Genomic DNA, 16,715 nt, shown 5'->3' with positions numbered 1-16,715 from the left:
GCCTATCGTGGCAGTAACCCCCAAACTTGTTGGTGGACACTAGCAGTACGGGATGCCATCAAAAGCTGAAGAAGGAATCCTATTGGGTCTTTTTGACCTGTGGGATTCAAGAGGCAGCTGATGGGTATCGGCGGGCTAAGCAGAAAGCAGATTTGGTGGTTGCTAAGGCAAAAACTTGGGCATGGGAGGAGTTTGGAGAGGCCATTGAAGAATGACTTCCGGACGGCTTCAAGTAGATTCTGGTCCACCATCCGGCGGCTCAGGAGGGGAAAACAGTGCTCCATCAACACTGTGTACAGTGGGGATGGGGGGCTGCTGATCTTGACTCGGGACATTGTGAGGCGGTGGAGTAACTACTTCGAAGACCCTCTCAATCTCACCAACACGTCTTCTGATGAGGAAGCAGAGTCTGGGGACCCTGGTGTTGGCTCTCCTATCTTTGGACTGAGGTCGCTAAGGTGGTTAAAAAGCTTCTCAGTGGCACGGCCCCGTGGGTGGATGAGGTCCCCCCAGAGTTCCTTAAGGCTCTGGATGCTGTAGGGCTGTCTTAGTGACACGCATCTGCAGCATCGTGTGGACATCAGGGACAGTTATTCTGAACTGGCAGACTGGGGTGGTGGTCCCCCTCTTCAAAAAGGGGGACCAGAGGTTGTGCTCCAACTACAGGGGGATCACACTCCTCAGCCTCCCTGGTAAGGTCTATTTAGGGGTGCTGGAGGGGAGGGTCCGTCGGATAGTCGAACCTCAGATTGAGGAAGAGCAGTGTGGTTTTCATCCCGGTTGTGGAACAGTGGACCAGCTCTACACTCTCTTCAGGGTCTTGGAGGGGGCATGGGAGTTCGCTCAACCAGTCTACATGTGCTTTGTGGACTTGGAGACAGTGTTCATCCGTGTCACCTGGGGACTCCTGTGGGCATATTCCGGGAGTATGGAGTGCCGGACCCCCTTGTACGAGCTGTCCGGTCCCTGTACGACTGGTGTCAGAGCTTGGTCCACATTGCCGGCAGTAAATCAGAATCGTTTCCGGTGAGGGTTGGACTCCGCCAAGGCTGCCCTTTGTCACGATTCTGTTCATAACTTTTATGGGCAGAATTTCTAGGTGCTGCCAAGGTGTTGAGGGCATCCGGTTTGGTGGTCTCAGGATTGGGTCTTTGCTCTTTGCAGATGAAGTGGTTCTGTTGGCTTCATCGGGCCATGATCTTCAGCTCTCACTGGAGCAATTCGCAGCCGAGCGTGAAGCGGCTGGGATGAGAATCAGCACCTCCAAATCTGAGACCATGGTCCTCAGCTGGAAAAGGGTGGAATGCTTTCCCCAGTTCGGCAATGAGGTCCTGCCCAAAGTGGAGGGGTTCACGTATCTCGGGGTCTTGTTCACTAGTGAGGGAAGGATGGAGCAGGAGATCGACAGGCGGATTGGTGCGTCATCTGCAGTGATGCAAACTCTGATGCGGTCTGCCGTGGTTAAGAGGGAACTGAGCCAAAAGGCAAAGCTCTCGATCTACCGGTTTATCTACGTTCCTACCCTCACCTATGGTCACAAGCTGTGGGTAGTGACCGAAAGAACAAGATTGTGAGTACAAGCGGCCGAAATGAGTTTTCTCCGCAGGGTGGCCGGGCTCTCCCTTAGGGATAGGGTGAGAAACTCGGTGATCTGGGAGGGGCTCCGATTAAAGTCGCTGCTCCTCCACATCAAGAGGAGCCAGGTGCGGTGGCTCGGGCATCTGGTCAGGATGCCTCCTGGACGCCTCCCTGGTGAGGTGTTCCGGGCATGTCCCACCAGAAAGAGGCCCCGTGGAAGACCCAGGACACCCTGGAGGGACCACATCTCTCAGCTAACCTGGAAATGCATTGGGATCCCCCTGGATGAGCTGGTGAATGTGGCTGGGGAGAGGGAAGTCTGGTTTTTCCTGCTTAGGCAGCTGCCACCGCAACCTGACTCCGGATAGGCGGCAGATAATGGGTGGATGGATTGATTCTATATTGATCTTCATAACAAAAATTACAATCTTACAGAAGTCTCCCAGAAGATAAGATGATGTACGAGAGGCATCATTGTGGAAAAGCTTTTATTTTCATTTGAACTGTATATTCCTGTAAGATTGTAACTTTTGATGTGAAGATCCATGCAGAGCCAATATAGAATATAATGTTATAAGGAATTTCAGTTTATATTTTACTAAAGTAAGAGCTGTCATATTGTAGTTATTGTCCATTTATTACTTATTTAAATGATGAAAAAATCCTAAAAATACATGGAAGCATTTTCTACCAAAGTAAGAGATGTAGTATGATCAAGATGAGATGGTTTATTAGTACTGTGGGTTTGGTGGCACTACAACATGTCATATTGTAGTTATTGAATATTTATTACTTATTTAAATGATGAAAAAAATCTTAAAAATACATGTAAGCATATTTTTTTACCTAAGTAAGAGGTGTAGCATGATCTATAAGGGATGGTTTATTAGTACTGTGAGTTTGGTGGCATTACAACAGGTCATATTGTAGTCATTGAATATTTATTACTTATTTAAATGATGAAAAAAATCCTAAAAGTACTTGTAAGCATTTTCTACCAAAGTAAGAGTTGTAGTATGCTCAAGATGATATGGTTTATTAGTACTGTTAGTTTGGTGGCACTACAACACATCATATTGTAGTTATTAAATATTTTCCTTTCATATTTTTTCGGTCAAGTAGCGACTGGCTCTGCATAGAGCCCAGCTTGGAGGACGGCTCGTTTTGATGAAAATACGATTGTAGCTTGCAGTCTATGTTGCTGTGATTGCGGTGTTGTGTCAGTTTTGTAGAAGCAATGTTCCGTTGATGAGTTATTAATCGGTAAAAAGCCTAATCTGTGAATATCTTTCTAACTTTACCGAAGTCAAGAGGACATGACTGCCAATTGGAACCCGTTACCACCTTGCAAGTTGTGTTACACAGGGCAAGTTAGTATTTTAGTCGCATTTAGAGCAAAAGTTTAAGAGGCAATAGTAAATGTTAGGGGGAAAAACTGGATTTCAGAATTAATTTGTGGTTGGTGTGAGTTACTTCATGCTGCCTGCACCTAACTAGCTTAAAGATAGCTGTGATTTTTGAAATTCAAACTATTCAAAATCTTAATTGGTTGAACAAGTTAGGTTAGAAACATTTGTAGGTTTCAAATAGAACTTTATTAATCTCTAATTTATTTTAAACGTCATAAAAAACATACATTAAAAATGTATTATTTATTTACTCAACTATTTAACTAGCTTATTTATAAACTATGTAAACCTCAGGGCAAAATTTGTTACAATCGCACAGTTATAAATTGATCTTATGCTCAATCATTTTATTGGGATTTTTCATCCATTTTCTCTTACATTTGCACCCCTGAAAATAATTACTTTTAAATCCTGTATAAGAAACTAATAATGTCAAGGATATCAATGGAGTATTCTCTGATCCTTCAAACACAAAGAAATCTCACAAGTGATATTGGTGTGATTATTAATTTCCCAGTTGTCCAAGAAGACAATTTGTGTTACTGTTCTCTGCAGCTGTCCACCAGCTGCTGGTGAAAATGCTAAATGTAAATTGAGCTTCAAGTTGGACCAGCAGGACTGCTAACTTCTCCACAATAAAAAGGAACTCTGGACCATTCAAGACAAGAAGCAGTTTAATTGTCTGGAGGAGAATGTCACTGCTCTACCAGTGAGTACAGCTCCTCTGAAGGATGATGACGATGAAGAGAAACCTCAAGCTTTATCTTCAGTTTGGCTTAGTCAAAGTCGAACTCAAGGGGCTAAAGAGACAGAGGTTGGCATCAACACCACAGATGAACAGATGCAAACACAAACGGATGCAGAGACATTTAGAGGTCCAGAAACAGCCTGTGGCCCAGATCCAAATACAGACAGAGAGACTTTAGGTTCTTCCATGTCTGAAGTCTTGAGGTAAACATCTATGCACAAACATGATGCACACCTATAAAGCTGACTTATCTCACATTTGAGATTTCAACTGAAAGGAATAATCACTACCGTGACTGTCAAATGAGGACTTATGAAGTCACTGATTATATTGAACATAAGTTAGAACAGAACATAGACCCTGATATTAATTTTTTTCATAGTATTCAGGATGATTGTTATAATGAAGATGACTTCAATAAGAACATTAAAACATCAATTATCCATTTTAATGCCAGAAGCCTCTACACTAACTTTCACAATATTAAGGACTATTTACAGACATTCTTAGAGCCGTTTAGCATCATATCTATTACGGAATCTTGGATTAAATCTGAAAAAGGAATGGACTTTGATCTGGAGGGTTATGAATTTATGAACGTTAATAGGAATAATAAGGCAGGTGAAGGTGTAGCACTCTTCATGGACAAAAACTTAACCTATAATCATGTGAATAATATGACATCTGTTATTGATCATTTTTTAGAACGCTTAAAAATTGAAATTTGTAATGAAAGGAAAAAAAAAATGTAAGCTGCATATACAGATCACCAGGAACAAACATTGACTCCTTCAGAGAATGGATGGAGGGTACATTCTCCAACATAAATAACAAGACTTTATTAAACCTTCATAAATACAAGAAGATTTTTTTAAATACAATGTAAAGTATGTGTTTGTTCCCAAAGATTACTAGATCCACAAGAATTACTCCCACCTGTGCCACTCTGATAATATTTATACTATTATTGAAAGTAAAACAATAAGTGGTATACTTATCAATGACATCACTGATCATTTACCTGTTTTTATTTACTATGACTATAATTATAAGGTAAAAAAAAAAAAACAACTACACATAGGACACACAAAAGAATAAGAACAGAGGACTTAAACAAATTTAAGGAGGAATTACTGGCACAGAACTGGGAAGCAATTTTTGAAGATAATAATGTGGATTATGCCTATGAGTTATTTTTGAAAATGTTTAAAAGTTTATATGACAAATACTGTCCAATCAAAGAATACACTAAAAAACTGAAACATAGTAACTGTCCATGGATAACAAAAGGATTACAAAACACCTGTAAAAAGAAGAATTTTCTTTATAAAGAATACATACGCTGTAGAAGAGAAGAAAAACAGGTATAAGAAGTATAAAAATAAGTTAACTCATATAAGGATCAGCAAAAATGAGTATTACAGAAAAATACTTGAGGATAATAAAAATAATGTTAAAGGTACATGGGACATTTTAAATAGTATTGCCAGAAAAAACTCAAAACACACTGACATACCAGAGTACTTTATTGATAACGAGAAGGTGGTGTCTGATAGGTGTGATATGGCTGACACATAATTTTTTTGTCAATATTGGACAGGACATTGCAAAAAAAATTCCCAACAAGAAATAATAGAAGACAGTTAGAATGAATTAATATATAGAAATGGCAACTCAATGTTTTTAAATCCTGTAAAGGAAAATGAGATGCTGGAAATTGTTAAAAATTGTAAAAACAAGACATCAACTGATTGTAATGATATTGATATGAGAGTTGTCAAAGAGGTTATTGGAGGGATTATAAATAATCTATAATTTCTAACTGGATCTTTTCCAAATTTAATGAAAATAGCAAAGGTCATATCCTTGTACAAAAAAACTGGGAGCAAACACTAATATACCAACTATCGACCTGTCTCCCTACTTCCACAATTTTCCAAAACACTCGAAAAATTATTCAACAATAGAATGGACACATTTATTGCAAAACAACTTACTTTCAAATATCCAGTATGGTTTCAGATCTAATATGTCTACATCATTGGCAATAATGGAAGCTATTGAAGAAATTAGTAATGCTTTGGAACAAAAACAAATTGCTATTGGGATTTTTATAGATATAAAAAAGCATTTGATAAATCAATCACAATTTCCTACTTCAGAAACTTGAAAAATATGGAATTAGAGGTTTAGTACTAAAATGGATTAGAAGCTATTTAACTGATAGACAGCAATATGTTAAGCTGGGTGATATTTGTTCTTCTAAATTGGACATAGTTTGTGGTGTCCCGCAAGGGTCGGTCTTAGGACCTAAACTGTTTATTTTGTTTATTAACGATATTGGTTCTGTATCACAAGTAATGAAGATGGTGTTGTTTGCTGACACTAACATTTTTTGTTCTGGTGAAAAATTAAATGAATTGTTAAATTTAGTTAGAAAAGAAATGGAAAAAAACTTCCTCTCAACAAAGATCAGAAAGTGACTCGTGGATGTATGTTGAAAGTCTCAAGAAACGTATTGACGAAAGCTATAAGTTAGCTTTTCAAAAAGTGGCAGACAAAAACAAGGCCAGGTTTGACGGCAAAATCAGTTTCTGAACTTAAACCTGGGGATAGGGTTTTAGTTAGGAATTTGAGGCTGTGTGGTAAGAATAAGCTTGCTGATAAATTGGAGGCCGACATCCACGTGGTTGTCAAACATGCAGGTGACTTACCCGTTTATACTGTTACACCTGTGTCAAAGCAAGGTCTCTCACGAACTTTACAGAGACCTTTTGCTTTCTTGGAGTTGCCTCCCAGTTTCCACCACAGACATACCTGAGTCAGTGCCGATTCACCGTCATAAGACACGTCAAACTGCTGCTACAGAGAAGAGTTAACCGATCTTGACAATGAACTTCAGTAGGTTGAGAAATCCCCATCTGAAGAAGTTGCCAGATTTACTATTGTACATGAATGTGGAAAACCTCAACAACCAGACATGGCCAGCCCACCCGATTGTGACTTACCTGAAACCAAAGCCAACGCAGAACCTGATAATGAGAAAAATGTGAGTGAAGATGAGCATACTGAAATTGACCACCTTGTGGGAAACATTCTGGATGGAAACGACACCGAAGCTGCTGAGCCTGTGGAAAATGAAACGGTAACTATTCCAGAAGGACCTCCTGAGGATTCTGTCGGTAAAACAAGGAGACCAATCAATTGACTCACCTGATGAGATAGGCATTAATAATCCCATTACAACTCAGCCTGTGGGACGATCTGAAAGAGTCAGACAACCTTTTAAAAGACTTGAATATCCTGATTTAGGACACCCCTTAGTGACTGTTAAGTCACTGTTTCGGGGTTTGAGTACAGCATTCTCAGAGTCTCTTAACATAAAAAATGAACAGTGTTGGTTGCACATGCAGTGAGACATGCATGATATTAAACGGGGGAGGGTGTAGATGTTCCTTTTATACCCAGTCCTGACATTCATTTGTAATCAGTTAATCTTGTAGAATCTGCCAAACCATTTTTACTTGTATAAAGCTTTGCTTTCTTTACCACCTAGATTATTTTTTGTATGCTCTATTGCTTACATTTATATAAACTCACATAAATATACAATTATGATGGCCAGTGAAGACGTTGAAAAACATCTCCACTGTACTTGCATCAGTTAAAATTTTAATAAACTAGTAAATTACAGAGCATTAAAAAAACACTCATTTGATAACATTTTTTTATTGAATCTTCACATTTACATCATTCTCCACATTGAGCCAGAGCATTAAATGTACAAAAAACAGAATACACTTGCTGAACCATGCCTCTAGACATTCATCAGTATTTAAGAATTAAATTGCCACTTGGAGTTTAATTCTTTTGCACCAGTTTCTTTACAAATGCAATATGTAAATAATTAGCCTCAATATGTCCCTACAACCTATACATTGAGCATTTTAGTAAAAAAAAAAAGAAGAAGAAAAAAAAAGACAATCTTCCACGTTTGCTGATATTATACACTCAGTTATGAGTTCTTTAGGTACCCCTGAATAAAATAAATACCATGTGTAATTGTCCACCCATCAGAACAGGTGATGTAAAATCAAGTTTATGATTATTTTGGAGGTTGTTTTTGCCCCTCCTTTTTAATCAGGGAGCAAAGACTAAAAACAGTCATGTGGTAGCGATACAGCTCAACCTTAAATGGCTACAAATGATCGTTAAATTCAGTCCAAGTCTATTAAAAGGGAGGGATGGGAGGGGCACTTTCAACAAAAATGGGACATCTTTACTTCAGGACTTCTCGATTAGACTGCATTAAGGTAAGGCGCACCCAATAAATTGTCAAAGTGTATTTTCAGCATATGTCCCACATTTGATATCAATGTTAGGCACATTCTTGTGGCAGACGGGAGTTTTATTATGAGCCACTGGCACACATGGTGATTCGCTCACTTGTGAAATTTCTTGCTGGAATCTTTTGCATGATCCAGTAGGAGTTGGCATGGTGTGAACTGATTCCCATACACAGCTTCATATTGCCTCATCTTCCCAACCAGTTTGTCAGCTCCGAAGGTGTCTACGAAACGGAAAGGTCCTGAAAGCATCAAGACGGCATGTTAGAAATATTGGCCAAGCTATGTTTAAGGAATAATATCAATATTTCAAAGTCATTGATAATCTATGAAGAGCTTATATGAGAACATCAGCCGAGTAACTGATAAAAGCTGAACCCTGACCTCCGAGACAAGGGGGGAATCCCAGCCCGAACACAGCCCCGATGTCTCCTTCCAGAGGGTTGTTCAAGATGCCTTCTTGCAGACACAACACAGCCTCATTGACAAATCGCGACACAAGCCTGTACTGCACATCTGAGTCTGATGAGCTGAAGAAAAAAACCAAAACAAACATTCATATTAGATAAGAAATGAGGGACAAGAACTGGAATTATTCTACCAGTTTCAGATCATAGCATAGGATGTTTATTGTTACACAAAATGACCTGGTCAAAGAAAAGACGCAGATTAGGCAAAACACAGCTACAGTATGCTTCCCTGTGTATGCTTCAGTTTGTCTGTACCTTTAGACTTTCACCAATAAAAATATGATTGTAGTGATTTTGTAGAAGTAGAGGATAAAAGTGGGATTTAAACTGTTGTATTCCTCCTTCTTTAGATATCCAATGTTGACTTACACTTTGGGATTTGGTGTCATCTTGTATTTTTCAAGGATGTCTCCAATATCTGGGTTGACTTCTCTGACTTTGGTTCCTGGCTGGTAGACGTAGCAGCCTTTTCCTGATTTGCGACCTTAACAATTAAAATTATAAAATTATTGAAATACATTTTCATTATAAATGATATTCGAAACAATTAACTGGGTGGCTTAAGACTGAAAGATTGTATTTGAATGCTTATTGAATCCCTGCTCATACCTTTAAATCCCAGCTCCACCATGGTCTTCAAAACTTCCACATTTCCACCACCAAAGCGGGAACCAAAAGCTTTGCCCAGGTCCTCAGCCACATGGGCTGCAACGTCAATACCGACCTCATCAGCAAGAGTGGCTGCACCCACAGGGAACCCAAAGCTTGTGGTGAGTCCATCCAACTTCTTGGGGTCAACACCCTCCTGAATTGTAAGAACATAAAGCATCCCAAAATAGTTACTGCAGATTCTGTCCATCCCTTTTCAATTTCTTTGCCCTAAACACTACAAATATTAAATGCAGGATATCTGACAGAGGAAACAGAGGTCATAGCTGGATCCAGCACTGCTTAACCACTAACCTGAAGTACTCGCACTGCTTCAGCCAGCATGGGAGCCAAACACCTTGTTGTGTAGAATCCAGGTCCATCCTAAAAATAAATTTGTCAAATTTCATGACAAGGTCAAAAACTTCTGCAGATTTCTCTTAAACGTAAGCACAACCTCGTTTGTCATTTTTGTTACATTACCAATTTGCACAAGGTGTCAAGAAACAAGCACAGCACCAAATCTCACCCCAACAACTATGATGACTTTGCCCTGCTTCAGGCCAACTGCCACAGCAGAGGCTGTAGTGTCCTTTGATGTCTGATTAGTGGTGATAATCTCAAGAAGCTGCATTTTGTCCACTGGGGAGAAGTAGTGCATTCCAACCACCTAAAGATGCAGAGGAAATATTTAACACTTTCTTTTAAATAAGAAACATACAAGTAATTGTAAGCCACAAATTCTAACCTTGTCTGGTCTCTTGCTGGCAGCAGCAATGTCCTTGATGGGCAGAGCAGATGTGTTGCTGGCAAATATGCAGTGGGGAGGGACCACCTACAGACAAACGCATGTCACTTTAAAGCTTACTGAATAAAGCTCAACAATAAATTCAAACTCAATTCCAAAAATGTTGCTATGCTGTAAAATGTAAATAAAAACTGCAGAGATTTGCAAATCACAGAAATTCACATATTATTGTCAATAGAAGATAACACCAGTTTACTACTTCATGGAAAATATTAGTTAATTTTGAATTTGATGGCAGTAACACATCTAAAAAAAGTTGGAACAGGGTGATGTGTAACATCCCATCTTTTTTTAACATCTGTCTAGACATCTGGGAAGTGAGGAGAGCAGTTGCTTGAGTTTTAGGAGAGGAGTGTTGTCCCATTCATGTCTGGTGCAGGATTCTAGCTGCTCAAATGTCCTGGATCTTTGTTGCTGGACTTTTCATTTTATCATGCTCCAAACGTTTTCTATTTGTAAAAGGTTTAACAACTTGATGCTTCCTGATGCTGCTGTAATGGAAGCAGTTTGTGTTTTAACATGGTCTTGCTGAAATCTGCAAGGTTATTCTGAGATGTCTGCTGACAAAAAGCTGGGTGATCCCTTTGCGTCCATGGTTTCCAAAAAGAATTTCACATTTTGATTCATCTGACCTCAACATTTTACCATCTTGCCTCAGGCCATTTTTAAAAGGGGTTTGATTGACCTGCTTTTGTGGGTTGCAAGGCAAACCGTGTTTTCTGGAAGTGTTCCTGAGTCCATGCAGTGATTTCCAGTAAAGAATCATGCCTGAAGATCACAAGGATCCAGTTTTGACATTCAGACTTGTTCCAATGTGCACAGAGATTCCTTCCGATTCTTTAAATCTTTTGGTGATATTATACACTGTAGATGGCGAGATCTTCAAAGTATACGTTGAGGATAATTTACTAAAATTGCTCCAAAACTTTTGGACGCACTGTTGCAGGTTGGTGAATTATCTCTACATCTGAGAGGCTCTGCAAGTTACTGATCTGTTGCCAACTGATCTAATTTTCCAGCCTTTTGTTACATCTGTTCAAACTTTTTTGAGATGAGTTGCTGCCACTAAATTTCAAACCAGCTCTACTAGGAATAAAAAATGTGTTTATGGAATTTGCAGATCAATACATTTGGTTTCATTTATATTTTAAGTCAGCATCCCAACATTTTTGGAACTGGGACTGTAAAAGTCTCATTGGGTCATTTAAAGTCACACTTACAGCCTCCACCTCCTTCAGGACTGCATGCTTGATGTTGATATCTTCAAACACGGCTTCAATAACCATGTCGGCCTTTTCAAAGCCACTGTAATCCAACTGGCCAGTCAAACTGGACAGTATGGAGTCTCTCTGAAATGATGTGATGCTCTTCTTTTTTGTCTTGTCATTGAGTCTAGTTCAAAATAAAAAGCACAATAAAAAGCAAAGTGAAGAACTACTTTCAAATATCAGGTGGCTTGAAACTTAAAATTGTTTTTATTAAAGCATAAATCACATATACTCTCAAGATATAATTTACTACGTTATTCTTACTGTGTAATGTGATAACTCACTTACCCTTTGTAAACCTGCTGCTCCCCTCTAGCCAGTCCAGCCACAGTGGTGTCCTTGAGGATTGTGTGCACACCTTTGTCTACAGTTACCTGGGCGATACCTGCTCCCATCAAACCTGCCCCCAAGATGGCAAGAGTCCTGTCAATAAACAACAAGCACAAACTGGTTATCTGCCAGTAAAACTGACCCAGCACTGTTTTGTCATCACCAGTGAGGGCTTCACCATGACCAAACTGATCTATGATAAGAAAGGCTGAGCAGGCCCCAACTATGACACTATGACAACACATTTAACTATGACAGGTGCTAAATTTAGTTCTACAAGGAATAGTCTTACAAACTTACTTCACGTCTCTTTCAGGAGCTCCAAAGCGGTTCTTTTTGCATGCAACTTGACCATGATACAGACCAATCAGGGCACCTGATTCTGAGGTTCTTGCCAACTCACCAAAATTCTGTAACAAATGTGGAAATTTATGATGTTCAGTGACTAATGTAACTTCAAAATGTGCCAGTAAAAGATAAAAACTTACCTGAGACTCTGCCAAGTATCCAGCAACAGGACCTTGTTCAACTCCGGTCTTTACACACTGAGGAAGGACATAACAGACAGAAATCACTCTCAGAACATAAAACAGGTGGAGTCTCCTGTAGGATTATTACAATAAAATAAAGTAAAATAAAAAAAAAAATCACTAGGCAAGGAGTGTCTTCCCATTTAAAGTGACATCAAGTGATAATCACAGCAATCTCTCTTTATTATTCTATTAATTGAATGATCGCTGTTGCACATTCACTGAACTCATTTTAACATAAATTGCCACATAATAGATTTAATTTTCTCCCAGTAGAGGGAGAATGTGAAACGGACACTTCAGGACTGTGTTCTAGGAATCCACGTTTATATATGTACAGCTGCGGAAAGTTACTATTTTTTTCCACTTACTTCAATGATTTTCAGAGGTGCTGGATAAAGTCCCTTGCTCTGCTTCATAACTTTACTGTGCACCGTTTTGTAAATTTGATTCCTCACAAGCTCAAAGCTCATCACATAGTCTTGAATTTCTATAGAGAAAGAAAACATGTTTAATTTAAAATCACATAATCTTGGGTGAGTGCAAAATTAAAAACACAAAATAATTCAGTGTTACTTACTCTGCATCATGCTTTTCTCTTTGTGAAGAGGAATCTTCTTATTGACAATGCCTCTGGCACATTCAATGGCAACTTCTTCCAGGTAGTCTATTGTTCTTTCCTCTGGACTCTTTAGCCCAGGTCCTGTAATAGGAAAGATAAAAATAAATCCTAATTTAAAGCAGTTCAGTAATTTTAAAGACAAGTCCAGATTTTTTTCTTTATTTTTTTTTGGTTTTTACCTAAAGGATCGACTAATTGGTGGACAAGCCCCATCTTTTTGGCTTTATCTGCTTTGATGTTTCTTCCTGTCAGCATCATGTCAAATGCATTTGGAAGACCAACCTACAGGTAAACGAAAACAAGTTAATAATTTTTCCCAACCAATGGACATGTTTCTTGCTTTCAAACATTACTGTATGTGCATGGAACCAAGAGGCAGAAATCCACTATCTGCTTTTGCTCTCGGTAAAGGGGTGCAATATTTGGGCTATGTCCACACGGCACCAAGCCAGTCGAGGTGTGAAAACGGTGGCGAAAACAAGGAGAAAGGCTTCACCATCCCCACGAAACTGCTCTAGTACCTACTACAAGGCTGTGGGAGGTCGCTATGATGGTTAAAGAGTAACTCCAAAGCCAGAACAAAAGTAGCGCATGTGCAGATCAAGGCTCACTGTGTGTTGCAGGAAGTTCACATTGGAAGGAGAGAAGATAGCTGAGGATTTACTGTGAGGCAAAAGAGAAACATCTGTTTGGACTGATAAAGAAGTCGAGCTTCTTCTTCAAATAATGCTGGACTACAAAGCAAAAATAAATTGAGAAAGGCGTGGATTGGGCATCGGCACGTGTTCGTCACATTGACGTCATATCCTCCAGCTGTGCAGTTATGCTGTCTTCATGGAACACAGACGGTAGAGGTTTCAAACCTATCCACCTTGGTACGTGGTACCAGACATGATCGGTTTCATGGAGGCTAAACTCTGGTTTCGTGGGGATGAAAGGATGGATTGCTAAAATCCTTATACAGTTTTATTGCAATTTGGCTCCATGGGGACAGCCACTTGGTTATGTTGGATGACATCCATCTGTCTTTTAAAGTCACTGGTGATGTAAACTGACAAGACATCTCGTTTTTGGGAACTTGTCTCTGCCAATCAAACTGAGATGAGCACTGCTTTCTGTCCTGTAGTTTTGCATGAACCTCTGTGATGGTGTTGCAATGAAACCTGTCTATATGGGTAAGAACAAAAAAGGGGGAAGAAATTGTACTTCAACTTGTGAATCCTTGGTGGAGTATTGAACCCAAAATATAACAATAGCATAATTACAAAAGAGGATAGCACATCTCAATGTCCAAATGAAGGACAAAAGTACTCACATGTGAGTTGTTTATTGGCTAATACCATTTATTTAGCAAACAATATACCTGCTGGTTGATAGACAGTACTGATATAAAGTTGTTTTTGTAGCAGTTGTCAGCTAATGCTGTGTTTTTTTTTAAATAAAATGTTATTTTCTTTTTAAAATAACAGAAAAATTGTGGACAAAGAGATCCATGCCACAGCACAAAAAAAGTGTATATGCTAACATACAGAAATAGCTTTTTTCAGTTTCCGCCTCCATTTTTTTGATTATTAATTATAAATTATTATTATTATTGATTATTAATGTTAAGATCCTAAACAAATACATACTAAGAAGGCAAACGTGACTACATTTTGGGCTGCAGGTCATAAGGCAGGTGGACAGATTTGTAGATAAGAATAAAGCGACCCTCATTGTGCTGAGAATGATGCCATGATGTCAAAATCAAAGCAGCTAGCAACTATTTGGCATTTTCTAATTGCTGATGTGTTCAAAGATGAGCCAAAAACTAGCATTTTGAACCAGGTGTCTAAAACAGAACAAGCAGTGCAATGGAATTAAATTTTCATAGAAGTTGTAATTATGACAAGTAGCCAGATTATTTTGTAGAACTGCCTAGCCATTTGAGGTTTTTTCCTTGTAAGTATTGCATGTTCCTTTGCTTACTATCCTTTCATGTTTAGTTGTTTTTGTGCTTATCAAAACAAAATACATCAACCACTTAAAAAAACTAAGAAAGCTTAAGAAAGTTATATAAATACAAACCATTTTGGGGAGTCTCTGTGTGCCACCAGCTCCAGGTAAGAGGCCCAGCATCACTTCAGGAGTACCAAGAATTGTTTTTTTGCTCTTTGTTGCAACTCTGTACTGACAGGCAATGGCAAACTAAAATACAAAAAAAGAGCCCATCACAATAGCAATTATTATCATTCGCCCTCTTAAAAAAAATACAGTCATTGCTGGAAATGCCATCTATTTACCTCTAAGCCCCCTCCTAAACAGGAGCCGTTGATGGCAGCAACAATAGGCTTTGGAGAGTTTTCAATCTTCTCAAACATTTTCTGTCCTTCCTGAGAAAGTTTACTAACCTCCTCAGCACTGTTGCAGGCCTGAATCATACTGTATTGGATGAAAATCAATTTCACAAAATCAAAGACATGAGCCATTTTGACATTTCACGTTAAGGCTTAGCAACACCAGATGTCAATTATAAAAAGAATAAGGAAGAAAAAAAATCAAGAGGAATGACAATACAATTCCAATGGAAACTGATCAGTAATGTGGTAAAAGCAGCAGGAGATCACATCATATGACAAAGATAATTGAATGGAGAATAAAAGAGGTTTCTCTTACTTAATATCAGCTCCTGCAATGAAGCATCCTGGCTTTGAGGAGATGAGGACAGCACTTTTAACTGCATCATTGGCCCATACTTCAGCCATTACTTCTGTCATCTCCTTTTGCATTTGAATTGACAGTGTGTTCACCTGTAAGGAGACATGGCATTAAGACCCTTGTGTGTAATTCTTAAATATGCAGTTTTGTATTTGTTGAGAATGAGATTACACCTTGGAGTTTGGGTCGTTGATTCGTACAACAGCAACATCGCCCTTGACTTCGTAATTTACATGGGTTCGAGCTAAAAATAGACAAGAGTAAATTATTGACTGTAAACAGTGTTACCCATTTATTTCAGATACTGTATTTATTTAGATATTACCTAGCATTGCAGGAGCTACTGAGAAGGTACGAAAACCGCCTGGGAAAAAAGAAATATAGTGACACTGTGTTACAGTTTTATCTGAAATCGGCTACATTGTGAGTTATTGGACCTGCTGCTTACGACCTAGATGCATTAGACTTACCATTTAGCTGTATTAATATTTAAAACCTCTAAACTTTTCTCGTAACATCAACATATCAGTTGTATATGATAGGTTCTCATATGACAGCCGTGACCTCAGTTAGTCTCGGCCATGCTATGCAAGCCACTGGAAAATGACCCTTCACCTAGATTCTCCGCCTACCAGACACAGTGCCCAACACAATGGCGAATGAATGGCAAACGACTTCAAACCCAAGTTTAAAATGTCCAGAAGCAGTCTTCAATTGTACAACTTAAAGGTACAACTTCGAGTAAAAAATATATTTACACCACTCATTTTGAACTAGAGTCCCAAAGCGATTCCGTAGCATCAGGCTAGTTAGCATAAGTAGCAAGTTTGCACCTAAGTTTGCAACCTGTAACAAAAAAGTTAAACAAACAAGGACATTACAATTTAACTGGGATTTAGATTTGCCTAAATATCAAAACGATAGTGTTGTATGAAACACTATCAAACATTTCTGCATACCATTCTTCGGGGCTAACAGCTAGTCTAACCAGCTAATTATCCGTCTAGGACACTAAGTAAATCATTCTTCAGAATCATTCTTCCTTCTGTTTTTCCTCTAGTTAGAACACAAATACTCATATTTTACCTGAAAAAAGAGCATATCTCTTTGCTGACAATCTGGAAAGAACACCAAGGGCTCGAACACAAGCCATGTTGGGAACGGAGGTCAGTCTGCGGTACTGGGAAGTGGAGCTAGCTAACTCGCTCGCTGTCAAAGTACTATCATTGGTGCTTCAGAGGAGAAGAAGAACGAAAGATTG

The 16,715-nt window shown here is 38.9% G+C and overlaps 1 protein-coding gene across 1 annotated transcript; it reads right to left on the bottom strand.

Moving 5' to 3' along the window:
• Positions 1 to 7,445: 7,445 nt before the first annotated feature.
• On the bottom strand, positions 7,446 to 16,696 carry hadhab (hydroxyacyl-CoA dehydrogenase trifunctional multienzyme complex subunit alpha b). Its single transcript, XM_041972041.1, has 20 exons — positions 16,541 to 16,696; positions 15,780 to 15,818; positions 15,628 to 15,698; positions 15,413 to 15,546; positions 15,040 to 15,178; positions 14,825 to 14,944; positions 12,937 to 13,039; positions 12,716 to 12,838; positions 12,507 to 12,625; positions 12,094 to 12,150; positions 11,906 to 12,015; positions 11,564 to 11,698; positions 11,228 to 11,399; positions 9,948 to 10,034; positions 9,729 to 9,869; positions 9,515 to 9,583; positions 9,161 to 9,356; positions 8,921 to 9,035; positions 8,466 to 8,611; positions 7,446 to 8,323 (listed from the first exon to the last, which is right to left on the bottom strand). The coding sequence occupies exons 1-20, from the start codon at positions 16,605 to 16,607 to the stop codon at positions 8,178 to 8,180; spliced, it is 2,289 nt and encodes a 762-aa protein (XP_041827975.1). The 5' UTR covers positions 16,608 to 16,696; the 3' UTR covers positions 7,446 to 8,177.
• Between the last annotated feature and the right edge of the window lie 19 nt (positions 16,697 to 16,715).

The sequence above is a fragment of the Melanotaenia boesemani genome, chromosome 20, assembly GCF_017639745.1.
Source record: "Melanotaenia boesemani isolate fMelBoe1 chromosome 20, fMelBoe1.pri, whole genome shotgun sequence".
In the NCBI taxonomy this organism is placed as follows: domain Eukaryota; kingdom Metazoa; phylum Chordata; class Actinopteri; order Atheriniformes; family Melanotaeniidae; genus Melanotaenia; species Melanotaenia boesemani.
The sequence above is the reverse complement of the archived record's forward strand: the minus strand, read 5'-3'. Positions and strand labels throughout refer to the sequence as shown.